This window comes from Scardinius erythrophthalmus (assembly GCF_964197995.2).
Source record: "Scardinius erythrophthalmus genome assembly, chromosome: 11".
Classification (NCBI taxonomy): domain Eukaryota; kingdom Metazoa; phylum Chordata; class Actinopteri; order Cypriniformes; family Leuciscidae; genus Scardinius; species Scardinius erythrophthalmus.
In genome coordinates, this window is record NC_138231.1 from 6,911,577 (window position 1) to 6,925,525 (window position 13,949).

General features: G+C 36.2%; 1 protein-coding gene across 2 annotated transcripts in view; it reads right to left on the reverse strand.

Moving 5' to 3' along the window:
• Positions 1-13,949, reverse strand: part of atad2b (ATPase family AAA domain containing 2B) — an 87,208-nt gene that overhangs the window by 47,026 nt on the left and 26,233 nt on the right. For both annotated transcript variants that reach the window (XM_081379148.1, XM_081379147.1), the window contains exons 21-24: positions 9,674-9,867; positions 8,707-8,866; positions 3,255-3,377; positions 1,051-1,170 (exon numbers count right to left, since the gene is read on the reverse strand). In XM_081379148.1, coding sequence (XP_081235274.1) covers positions 1,051-1,170; positions 3,255-3,377; positions 8,707-8,866; positions 9,674-9,867 — 597 coding nt within the window. The remainder of the gene's footprint in view (positions 1-1,050; positions 1,171-3,254; positions 3,378-8,706; positions 8,867-9,673; positions 9,868-13,949) is intronic.

Here is a 13,949-nt window from a genome sequence, read left to right on the forward strand (position 1 = left end):
TTCATTAATATTTGCATACATTAAAATTATCTTATTTTTTGGTTTGTCTCAATCGAGTTCCATAAATAAATAAATAATTTAATTAATTTAATAGTTAATTAAATTCCCCTCACAATACTGTCTTGGTAATCTCATGTCAAGAGTAAATTTTTAGTAACATTGTTCTCATTATTTAAATAATATAAAATTAATTAATAAATATTCAAACTAATTTACATTTATTAAAACAATCTTTTAGTTTCATCAAACAAGTTTTAAAAATAATGAAATAAATAAATAAAAATAAATCCCCTCACAATACTGTATTGATTCTCATGTCAAAAAAAAAACTTTTTTATTTATTTAAATTGTTCACATTAATATTTTAAAGTATTTTAGCAAATTAGCATTAGTATTATACTATATTTCAGAGCAAAACAGAATATTGTTTAAGAAAAAACATTTTAGTGTTCCTCCTCCCCTTCAAATTTGATTTCATGTGAATAAAAAATTAAATATTAAATTTATATTTGCATATATTAAAATAATCTTATCTTTTGGTTTGTATCCATTAAGTTCCATAAAGAAATACATATACTGAGATGAAATAAGAACATTTAATACGTAAAGTATTATTTAAATGGTATGGCACAGCCTCAATCAGCTGACATTTCCATGGTCGCATAGTTTACCACGTCATCCCATCCAGCTCTACGTTCAACAATCTATTATAACAACTGTTTTAAGTGACATGGGGGCTTCAGGCACCTACATACTTCTACCAGGGGCACAGACAGTGACCCCTTATTCACCTTCTGATTGAGGTTAAAGACAACCAGCGGTTTAACGGCAGAGTACCCGTCGCACAATTACACCATCCCTTGTGAAAACTCCTTTCACAGGCAGAGCTGTTAGCAGAAGTGTCGGACCACGCAAGGCTCGTTTCAGCACACCGAGCCAAAGTACAGCTTGTTCGATCACCTGGAAATAGTCTAGCCAAAGAGCTGCCACACAGAGAGCAGAGACCTTGACAATCTCTGTTGTTGGCTGTTGTGTTCTGCATGTACTCACTGCTGCAGTGCTTGTCCACTCCATCACACTGAGAACTGCTTAATCCCGCCTCCTCTCCCACAGGTTTCCTGGTTGCCACGGTGCTTGGAGTGATTGGCGGCTGCGGTGTGGTCTGAAAGGCTGGGAGAGCCAAAAAACACAAGTTACCACAGAGACCCGAACTGAACTGGAAAAATATCTGACAATATGCTTGCTAAGAAAGATGTAAAAACTAATCTGCAAGTTTTCTTCTTCCTTGTAATTTATATACTGTGAAGAAGTTTTTACTGCGTTGTAATTTTCTAGTGAGATTGCAAACAATGATATTTATTGCGAAAAGCAATTTTTCGAACAGTACTCTACTTGTGAAAAATATTGGCTTACAGCACAAAACAATATAAAAGCCCATTATTAAATTTGGCATTTTGCTGAATATTTATAGTATCCCACTATTTTTCCTTGACAGTACCAATGTGTCTTTACACATAAAAATATATGGCTGCCTTCAGAGGAGATTTTAGAAAGATGGTCCTTCGCAAGGTGATCAAAATCATGTTCTAAGGAATCAAATTTTACCAGCCAAAAGCTAAACTGAAAAGAAAAAAAAAAAAATGAAAAAAATGATCATACATACGTACATTGAAGGAGCCATTTAAGTTGGCATTCTAGAGACCAGAAAATCAAAAAGACTTGGTAGTGGGCTTTATCACAATGTTGAGACCCCATTAAATCAGGTTTTGTGGCTTTTAGACTGTCTGTTAGCTTTAAGGGTAATCTATTTGCTAGTACTCCTAATACATGACAAAACTTCACTTAAGAAAATGATTTTAGTCTCAGGGAAAACGGAATAAAAAATATTGATGACTCATCCTGCACTCACTCATCTTGTCCAATCAAATGCACACTAGATTGATAATGCCCCGCCTCCTAATACCGCCTACATCTAATTGGCAATAGTAGTAAATCATGTTAATAGCTTCAAAGAAAATTAAAGGTTTCTAACTTAATATACAAAAAAAAGACAAGCCTGACCCCAATTTCCTGTTTTTAAAGGAAATACATCAACATAGGAAAAAAAACTGCCCTTGTCAAGCCATTTCATGGTGGTCTTTAATTCAGATACAGCCCAACTTAAAACTTGAACACCACAATACCGATACCCATAACTTCTCCACTGCACCATATAAAATATTCAACAGCACTTCTCTAGAGCAGGTCATTTTTTACCCCACCGTAATCGTTCAACACTGAACCGGTGCAAAATGAAAAGGAACCGAGGGGCGGCTCAGAGGGGGGCCGTGTGAGATTTTCGTTACAGCAGACACAAAATGAACGAATTACAGGAACCTGAGCTAAATCATTCTGAGAGAAACCCCCTGGTGATTAAAGGGTGGTGGGGGAGCTCGTCGCCAAAACTCTCGCAACAGCCTTTAATGTGACCTACAGTAATCTTTTTTCCTGGAAAATGTTGCCTTTTTCCTTTAAAATGAACAGCGCAACATTATGTGCCTTTAAGGATTAAACCCCTAACACAAATGTTAGTGCTGATGAGTGTTAAACAAGGTACTGGCGTGCATGCTAAAATCTAGGGCTGAAACACAATTAGCATATTATTCTAAATGATACCCTGTAACCATAAGTCTCTTAAGGACTGGTATATTAATTATTCAAATAGATTTATTAATTTGTTTATTTATTTGCATGCATAAGCCATGTAGAAATAAATAATAAATATGTATTTACAGTATATACATACTTATAAACAAACAATACATACTATATGTATATACACATTTATATTTATTTATATATATATATATACACACATACAAACTACCTAGAAAGGAAATAAAAGAAGATTAAATAAATAAATAAATAAACAAATGCATTAAATAAAAACAAAAACAAGCAAACATTTTCTACATGGCTTATTACAGTGTAAACGTGCAGCTATAGGTGATGACAAACAAACTAGTCTACATCATCGCATTTATCCAAAACTTTGGTTACATATTTGGGGCTATAAACAGCACTACATGGAGAATAAGGAGAAAACTAAAAAATGTTTTCATTCTAAATCAGCCTCAACTGGTCTAAACCTGGAGCGTTAAAAATAGTAACTGCAAATGTTAACGTGTGCATGTGTTTTGGGCAAGAGGATTGATTTGTGATACAGTGCACAACGTGTGAACTGAAAGTCTAGCTCAGAGAAAGTGTTGCGTCACCTCTCTTCTTGCGGGACTCCTTGATCTCCTCGCACATGCGGTCGAATTCAGGGTCCAGTTCAGAGGCGATCATGGCGTGTGCAGTATCCTTCAGACTGCAGGCCCTGTGGCGGATGATTTTATCTGTAGGCAAGCACAATGGAAGACGGTAAGGCCACAGTCAATGAAAAATTCATTTGGGAGGATGAAGAGAGAGCAATGTTCCTGAAGACTGACAGCAAGATTTCTGGGTTTTAAAACAGCACAATTAGTTGAATAAATAATCAAGACTACAAATACAACGACTGCAATTAGCTAATCGTGGGGGGAAAAAGACAATTACAACACAACAGAACACAAGCTCACCCATTATAATCAACAAGGAGTAGACACAGTTTAAATAAGCATAATTTATTCCAAATTTGAATAATAGTAAATTCCATGACTGCATTGTCAAGGGAACTAATTATTATAATTCTTTTACCCAGCAACCTGCTGGGTATGGACAAACTATTAAGTAAAAATCAAAGTTTACCCTTATATACGTCTGAAAAATCAAAGCCTATCCTTATATAACTGCATTGCTGCAGTTATTTTCTAAAAGAGTTGAACACCCATATACATTCCCAATGTCATGTTGGGAAACGTTTAACTTTAAGCAAATGGAAACTGCAGTAACCACCAATAGAAGCAAAGATATTAACGAACAATGCATATGAATGGTAAGATGGTGATAATAATGTTACCATGTAAATATATATTTTTTTTACATGGCTTATTACAGGCTTAAAATATAAGTCAAAATGTGCTATAGGTGGTGACAACGAACTAGTCTACATTACCGCATTCATCAAAAAAAATTGGTTACATACAGTATACAGTATATAGATTTTAATCAGGATAGCACCATATTTAAAGGGATAGTTCACCCAAAAAAAGAAAATGTGGTTAATCATTTACTCATGTTATTCCAAACCTGACTGAGTTTCTTTCTTCAGCTGAACATAAAAGAAGATATTTTAAAGAATGTTGGTAACCATACAGTGTTTGGTCCCCATTGACATCCATAGTATTTTTTTCCCTATAATGGAAGTCAATGTGTGCCGTCAACTGTCTGGTTACCAACAATCTTTAAAATATGTTCAGCTGAAGAAAGAAACTCATACAGGTTTGGAACAACATCAGGGTCATCATGAACAACATTCATTTTTGGGTGAAACATCCCTTTCATTTTTAACAGGAATAAAAATGAGGCTGTGAAGGATAGAATTACAGTGTGTTCAATGGATTGTTTAACAACGTACTGATTGTTAACGTCGTTTTGAAAGTTGTGAGAAAATTCCATGACCTAGGACCTTTATACAGTGCTTGCCATTGTGCGTCTATCCCTCACAGCCTCATTTCATTTGCGTTAAATTCAATTTGGCGTCTAACCAAACTATGGTCTATACTGATACTGGTGCCGTGTTTCAAACGACTCATTCACTGTTCCCTACAAAGTGAAAGTCACATAGTCTGCACCACCACATGGAATAAGGTGACAAAAACAAAACTAGATTTCTTCCGTTCTGAATCAACAAAGTGGTTTAAACTGTGAGCACCCATTGCAGAAAAACATTTTCAGTTAACGACCTTTGACATGCTGCAAAGCTACTCCAATCACTTTATTTTGGCCATCTGACTGAAATAAAATGGTTAATCACAGATATCACAACCATTTTAGTGTTCTACATTTTTTTACAGACACAAAGATTTAACAAAAATTATTAATAATAATAATAATAATAATAACAATAACAATAGAAATAATAATAATAATAATAATAATAATAATAATAATAATAATAATAATACGATCCCCTTTGGGGCTTGGCCCCTAATAAACAAAGATTTTGGAAACAACAAGAACAAGAAAAGAACCTCAGAGACACATCAAATCAAAATAAAAAAAGATTGGTGCTGTAATCAGGCAACGGCTCTCTGTAATTGACTGAGATTCAGTCGAAAACCTCAAGCATCAGCTTTTTTTATTAGAAAATCTGAAAAAATACTTCTGAGGCAGGAGCGCTCCACGGGCAGCCAATCAAAGCATCTCTGTTTACAAAAACACACTGGTGTGAGAACGGGGATTACTGTGTTTTCTCAAAGTTCTCAGAGCAACCATTTGCATTCTGTCCTCTTTCCTCTCTCTCTCTCTCTACGTTAAATCAAGCAGCTTTTAAACATGTAGGGAGGAAAAGTGTGTGTGTGAGAAAAGAGCATGCTACTGGGTAGTCCTCATTACTCCAGGACAGGCTGCAGGTCAGGATCTGGCAAAGGTTGCCTCTTAATTGGAAGATGGGCCTAATTAAGCCATCTAGAGCGAGTGAGAGGACACTCTTTACTCCAGTCAAGGATATAAAGGCAGGCTGAGAGGAAGAGAGTGTAAACACACTTATTTTGACTTTCAAAGCATTGTTCAAAGATCTCAGACTGCTAGTGCCAAAATTGACAAATGAACAAATGGACCTGAGAGAAATTAAATCAGCAATGCTCAGTCAAGCTCCTGGAGATCTGCCTTCCCACAGAATTTAGGCTATGCTTGGAATAGAATATCAATTTACTACTTACTGAGTACTGCATTTTATCAACAATAAAACGAAATAAAAACAAGAAAATGTTAAATACCGGTACAACAGATTAATGAAAAACATTTTAAACAGTAATAGGATACACTGTTGTCACATGACCTCATCGCACAGCATGTTTAATTTAGCGAGTGGCGCCTAGTCATCTTAAAATGCAAGATTGGTTATTAAAGATTTGAAACTATTTTTAACGTGACACACCATTTTAAAAACACATAGCTAACTGTTGTAGTGGCAATGCTGTAAAACTGGATACATTTCCGAAATGCGGCTCAATGCGGCACGACGCAAGTGAGTTTGCAAAAAAGCTAGTTTCAGCCCGACGCGGTTATCATTTTCACGTCCTGGGCAACGTTGTTTATGTAGCAAATGCATTTGCGCCCATTTGTGCACCCATGGGCGTGCTGGTCTGAAAACAAGGTGTGCTCTGGCGCATTGTGGGCATGTTGCTAATTTGAGGCAACTGAAATAGACTGCGCCATTGACCAACTGAAACCTGATCTAAAGTCAAGGGCGCAATATTTTATTTTATTTTACTTGACTAAATAGCCCGTTAGTAAAGTGCGCCTATAGGCGGGTCCACAACGCGCGTACACTCTGCTTATTAAACACACAGGGACGAACAGCAGCACACAAACATGCCACATATTTAAAATAAAAAGTGGATTCGGACACGCCCTAAGTGAACTTGCGCCCTGCGCTTTAGACCATGCACTTAGATCGTTAAAATAGGGCCCTATGTCAACATATATGCATGTATACATAAATACACAAAGACATTTAAATATACATACACTTGCATTCACAATGTTTTACTACTACATTCTCAAAAATACATACTTCGACATCCCCATCTAAGTACATACTTTCAGTATGATCTATGTGAACTGGGATGCAGTCTTGAAAGTTTAAGCAGTTGGTCTAGAACAGGGCTGGAAGGAAACTCAGCTGATGTCCAGGGGCAGGATTGGGCAGCTCTGAATTAAATCATTTGAATTAGAAGAACCTTAATGATTTTGAAACTTCAGCTGGGGTACGATTTCAAAGCGCACATTTTCTAGGAATCTGACTTTCAAACAACCACTGCAAGACTCTCTCCTAAAGGGAGGTTTCCGTACTCTATTTGGATCTGCACAGAACTGATGTACAACAACAAAAAACAACAACAGTGAATGAACAGGAATAATACCTATATAGCGAAGGAACAGATTTTAAGTAAAATGTTCATGCTTCACTTGTGAGAGTAATGCTTAACAAATGGAATTTTTGACAGCTCCTAAATCCCATATTCCCCTGCTCTAAATGGACCAGAAGCCTCTTTCAGTTTCCTTATTAATGTAGCTAATTGCGTTTTGTCTCGTTCCTTCAGTGGCTCCTCTGTGGACGTTGCATTTAAACAAATGACCCACGTTCTCCCAGCAAATGTGCTACTATGATTTATTCATAGGCACCGGCTGCATTTAGCCAAAAACCTTCAATGGCTGACCAATTAATCCAGACATTTGGGAGTAAAGTTCTGACAAAGAAATCTTAAGTGTTGCGCAGAAGTAGCCAGCTAGCAGACTTCCAACAACATGAACAGAAATCAAAGCATAATATACAGCCATCTTACCTCACTTCACTCAAAAACAATGATGTGGTAATCACATGACAGTTTGGACAGGTTTTTAATATAAACATGTTGCTCTTTTTTTAAATAAAGCATGGCTTTCACATCAGAAGGCCATCCTTGCCACATTACATGGGCTTTGCGAATGATGTTTGGAATGCTATATGGTCTGAATCAGTATTTCAGGTACTGTGTTTCCATGGCCTTAATTCATTCTGGTTTAGTTTATATTCACTGTGCTATGTACATATATTACACGTCCATTAACAACAATAAATATCTGACATGATTTTCTAAACTACAAAGTGTCCCAACTGACCGACCGTATGGTCAGAGAATAGCAAGAAGTCCATTAAAGCGATGAATGGGTTTTATGGAGACTGCTCATTATAGTGCAATTTTTACTCTGCGGAGAGATCAGTGACAATGCTTTACTGTGCCTTTTGAATGAAGAAGGGTCAATGGGTTAATTTCTAGCGGCATTTCCTGTCCTCAAATTCTCATATCTTTCAGTGAAGAACCAAGTCTGACTGATTAATCATTGATTTCATGTCCTCTACACTTCAAGTATGACAGTCGCTGCTGCTGCTGCCTTTTTTCACTATTTTCAAAGCTCTAAATGGGCTTTATGCCAGACGTCACATGAATAAACAGGGAAACAGGTCTCATCGCATCCGCTTGTTGGAAAAAGTGTTAACAGCAGTATAAACTTACGGCGACATCTATGGAATTTTAAGGTAATAGGCTAACCAAGCTAGTTATTTTTGGTGTTATTCAATTTTAATATCTGAATGTTACTGAGAAGAAAAATAATAAAAAATTGTAGATATCAATCAGTATATGCAATGCACAAGTAATCGACTAGTTCTGCACCAAATAGTCAACTAGTAAAAACATTACTTCAATGTCAAAAAAAAATTTTCCTCAATGCATAATGTTTAATTATAAACTGCATCATATTTTTATACTTGCCATTATTTGTATTACTTGAAAATTAAAATACTGGATTTTGTTTATTTAGTCAAGTGCTCAAATACAATTCTCAAAATGTCTCAAAAAAGTTACTTTAAGATACAAGGTAAGATAACATGACATAACCAACACATTCTGCTCAACTCTGCACCAACTCTCCTTAAAAATGAATGACTTTCTGTTGCTGCATATTGCTGGCAGTGTGAACGCCCTATAAGACTTGATGTTGTAATATTTATCCAGTTGTTCTATATTATGTATTTACCTCCTGGGTCTTTGTCTGGATTGTACTCTAACGCGTTGCTGCAAATGAGGTCAACGTCCACTAGAAAATCACTGGCGACCGTGTACTTGTGAGTGTCGATCTTCATCATGATGGCGGACAGGTCCATAGGCTGTGTGATAACCTCGAGGTAGTCTGACACCTAAAAACAGAAACACTTATAAAAACACCTAAAAAAATTATATATATATATATATATATATATATATATATATATATATATATATATATATATACACACACTTTTCTTTTTTTTTTAACTCTAATACAATATGTAAAATGTATAAACTTTTCAATCGTTTGGGGTCAGTTAAATTTTCATTACTTTATTAATTAATACCTATTCAGCAAGGACAAATTAAATTGATCAAAAGTGACAGTAAAGATATTTATTGTCACAAAAGTTTTATATTTAACATATATGCTGCTCTTTTGTACTTTCTATTCATCATAGAATTTTGAAAAAAAATGTCACATTTTCCTCAAATATATGAAGGATAATTCACATCCTTTATTCACATCACAATAATTTAACTTTAAGAGAAACACTCCTAAGGACAAGATTTTTTGCACTGTAGCGTTATTTCAATAATTTTACAAAACATAATTTGAACTGAAGATACATATGACCCAGACATTTTCTTGACAGGCTTTGTGAGCTTCACACTATGACAAACTTCGAAATTGTGTGTCACTCTGTATTCATAGACGCACCTTCCTCCTCGTTTGCTTCTTATATTGATGAACTTTTTAATTGCCTCCTCAAATTTACTGATTCAGGTAACGATCCTGCCTGCAGCTGTCGTATAATGACAATCATTTGATTTGTTTGGTCTGGGGGTTGCTAATAAACCATAGGTGCTGCTAATTAGATGGTAATATTGAACGAACCGAGTACAGAGCCTACAGGCATTATTCATACAGTTGCTGACGTGCAGTAACTGCCCACCTCCTCGATGTCCACAGGCTTGCTGAAGATCTGGAAGCGCTTGTCAGTGGCGAGCCGCTTTGTGACGTCCCTGAGAAAGAGGCGGAGCTCGCGCAAGGTGTTCTCCTCCTGCTCCTCCAGTCGCCGCTGCTCCTCTGGCGAGAGCTGTCGAGGGCCGGGGTCTTCAGCGAGGGTCAGCACCTCCAGAGAGCATACTGGAAACACAAAGACAGACACAATCCCTCAGTACAACGTAACAACAGATAGAAATCTGATAGAAAAGATGCAGATAAGTAAAGATAAAGTAAAAACAGTAATATTGTGAAATATTGTACTGTTTTAATATATTTTAAAATGTAATTTCATCGGATGATGGTAAAGCTGAATTTTCATCCATTAGCCCAGTCTTCAGTGTCACATGATTCTTAGGAAATCATTCCTATATGCTGATTTTGCTGCTCAAGAAACATTTATTTTATTATAAACAGTTTCTTTATATATTTCTGGATATTTTTTCTGTCACTTTTGAACAGTAATCTATTATATTTTATTATATGGTGGATGCAATATACCACTCCATCCTAAAGAGTGGTGCAAGAAACATTATCAGAATACGCGTTCTCTTAGCAATGGCATTATGAAAATCGTGTTTTTCCAAGTATTTTGTTCAGAAATGGAATCGTTTTTTAACACCAGATGAAATGCCGAGCAAATGGCCTTAAACGACTCCGAGTCAGATGACACTGAAACTGTGCCAGATCAGCTTGAGGAATTATAAACACCCAGCATTATATGGATGAAGTCGAGAAACGGTTCCCACCACAGCGTGGGCCGCAAAGTGTATTATTGATTTCTGAAGAGCTCCAACAAACAACCTGACAGCTGCAGTAATTCAGGGCTGCATCTGTACAACGAACCAAAAACAGACTGCCAGAAATGGCCAAACACACCAAGCAAAGAGTGCTAATGTGGCAATGCCTTATAAAATATTGCAGAAAAAACAAACAAAAAAAAAAAATCTTCTTGCCAAACAGGCCTGAGGACCTAATCCAAAGATCTGGGCAGAGTGCCTGGCGATTATTGAGCCACCAGCCTCAGCAATTTGCTTTGTGGCACCAGCTAGCAAGCAGTCATGCTAACTGTGAGTGTAATTATAGCTAATGGTTATGGCCCGGCGTTTAATAGAGCTCCTTTCTCCAACCACAGATGCTATGCTGCCAAAGGAATTAGAGTTTTTGTTTTATTCAGAGATGCCCGTGGTCGACCCATGGGAGGACCCCTGCTCTGCATCAATGGGTCATGATGCTTGCATTTCCACTTGAAAGCCATTCCCTGCTATAATGGCTCCAACTGTGAGGGAGCCGATGAGAATGGCAATCGAACACAAGGAGAAGATATTCAGAAGAGATCATGAGGAGCACCCAGGATGCCCTATTTATGCAGCAACAGCAGTAGCAATTCTGGAGGAGCAGCAGCGGTGGTGGAAGTAATTGCAATGAGAAAAGTGACAGCACTAGTAGTCACCCAAAAATGAATTTACTCGCAGTCATGTCATTCCGACTTTCTTCTGTGGAGCATAAAAAAAAATATTTTTGAAAAGTCTATTTCTGTCCTGACAAATCAGTGTTATTATAGCAGTATTTAATATTAACACTTCGCCATTGACGGAATTTTCCAGCAATCCATGTTTTCACTGTTATATGGTAGGGGGCGCTATTATGCATCTTCTGAAAGAGCACAGAATCTCCAGATCCAAGAATAAGCTAAGAAGCAGTAGAAGCGATACAAGCATTGCTTATGCATACGTTAGCTAACGCGATCGTAAGACATTCAACAGCATATAAATCAAAACTGCCTAATGTTACTGAATGAAATGACGACCGAGGAAGAGGTATGGGACTGTGCAAGCTTTGGTTGTGTTGATGGACTCGATCTACTTTTTATATGTTTTGATCATCGTTCTGAATCCGATCTGCATATACTTTTTGAGAAAAATACGATTTTCTCAGGTTTTTGTTAAAAATGTTGCTTTTTGTCAAACTTACCCACATTCAAGTGGTAGTGTCCAAGAGGCTCTATTCTTTCTTTTGATATTCTGGGAGCCATGAACATTTTGTGAAAATGATCAAAAATACTGGTACTGGCTGGCAACTTTTTTTAAAACCGCTGGCGAGGAAAGAGTTAATATTTTGAATTAGCTTTTATACTTTTAAATATTTTTTAATTCAAATCTTATTTTAGCAATTTTGTTTTGTGGTTTTGTTTTTAGTTTCATAGTTTGTTTGCTTTTTATAATTTAAGTCTTAATTGTTCATGGTGCTTGACAGATATAATTGCTGCAAGCTGGTAAAGCAGTTGTAAAAAGGTTAACCCTCTGGGGTCTAAGGTGTTTTTGGGGTCCTTGAGATGTTCTGACATGCCCTGAAATTTTTGCTTTTTTCAGTTGCTTATAAACATATTATTGGCAAAAAAAAAATTACACACTATTTAGCACAAACAGGGCTACCATGAAATGTGAGCAACAAGAATGTACATGTCTGCATTTCTGAGAGAATAATGTTTATGCGTGGTTATTGAAAAAACTAAAAACTAAAGTTTCTGAAATAAGGCCATAAAACACATTCTAAATATGTGCCAATAAGACTTTTGTCTAAAAGATGTCATCGCCTAGTGTTTTTTCTTCAAAATGAAGTGAAAATCACCCTGCCTTATCATTCACATAACACAATACATTGATTTGAATTTTGCAAAGCACTTTCTGTTTGGAAAGGCCATATGCGGAGTGGGCGTCAACGGTCATGCATATATAGTGGTTCACACCTGAGGAGACAATGGGGCCTGCATACTTAATTAGCCATTCATTCAGGTGAGTCACTGAGCCACAAGAATGCAAGAGCAACAGTTGGAAGCATCTCAATTCTTTTTTATTTTTCCTCATATTGTGCTTGCAATTTGGCCTATAATATCCAAGGAAAACATGTCTAGTAATTGTGCAGTTAATTCTCATACTGTATTTTCAGTTTTGGAATATTTATGCTCTCCCCAAATTTGTCAATAATAAAACACAATAAAAGTTATTTAAAGAAAAGGCTTATATTTATCTTTTAATAGTTTGTTTACATCTACCTTGTAAATATATTTTTTTATTAAAAAGGTTACAATTACAACAACAATTCAAGTGTAATCTTTCTTTGTAAAAACTAAAGTATACATTTTATCATACATATTTCAAAGTTAAGGATTTGATTGATTATTTGGTAACTTTATTTTTGACAAAACATATTATATTTAACATAAGCAAATATTGGCAAACAAAAGCTTATTTGAGGTGGCAGATATTTTACATTAAAAATGTATAATCTATCCAAAACTAATCAACGAAATGTTGTCTTTCATATGTCTGTAACATAGGTCTTTCATTTTTATTATAAGAAATATAAATGTTAATTTGCAGTTTAAATCCAGGAAATTTGTTAATGAAAAAATTATTAAAAGTAAGATACAATTGATACAAAACGAAATTCGTTTTAAAGAAAGGATTTGTACTTTCTGTTTTGAGGTCTCTGTGAAAGTTTGAAAGTCTTTTAGTGATTTTTTTAGAGCGCTCGCGTCCATAATGGAGAACTGTCACGTAATATTGTTTTTTCCTCATAAATGCGAACACGAAAAATAAAAGACAAAAGACTTTTAAGTAAAACTTACTCCGAAATTGTTTTCTCTGCGGAATTCGCTCTTCAAAATGCTGCCGTTCGTCGTCTGAGTTACAATCTTCCTCTGAGGAAAAGGTGCATTCTTCCTCGCCGTCCAGAATCATCTGAAGGGCGTCTTTATTACCGGAGAAGCGTGTCATACTCAAAACGCGATGAACTATCAGTAAGTCTGATGAAGAAACTTTTTATGGCATTGATCGGGGGGCGGGTGCGCTGCATACTAGATCATCTAACTATTTACATGTGAATCGCGCCGGGGGCGGGGCGGCCGCAGCTGATTATAGAGATAATGAGGCAGAAGGAAAAACGGTACCTCTCCTTGCTTTCAAACGGATTACATGAGTTGAAAACATTTGTTTTTTATATAAATTACTTCATTTAAAAGAGGAGATTTCAAGCTTCATAAAGACATATCTCACGTGCCTGTGTGAGAAGTATTCGCTGAGTTATGATTCATTTTCGGACGCGTTTCAGAATGGACTACACGGACAGAGAGAAGGCAGAACTCGCTTCGTGTTTATTTTTCTTTATTTGGCGAAAAGCACAACACTTTGTTTTTATTGTGAGTGTACACAAAAATAATACAC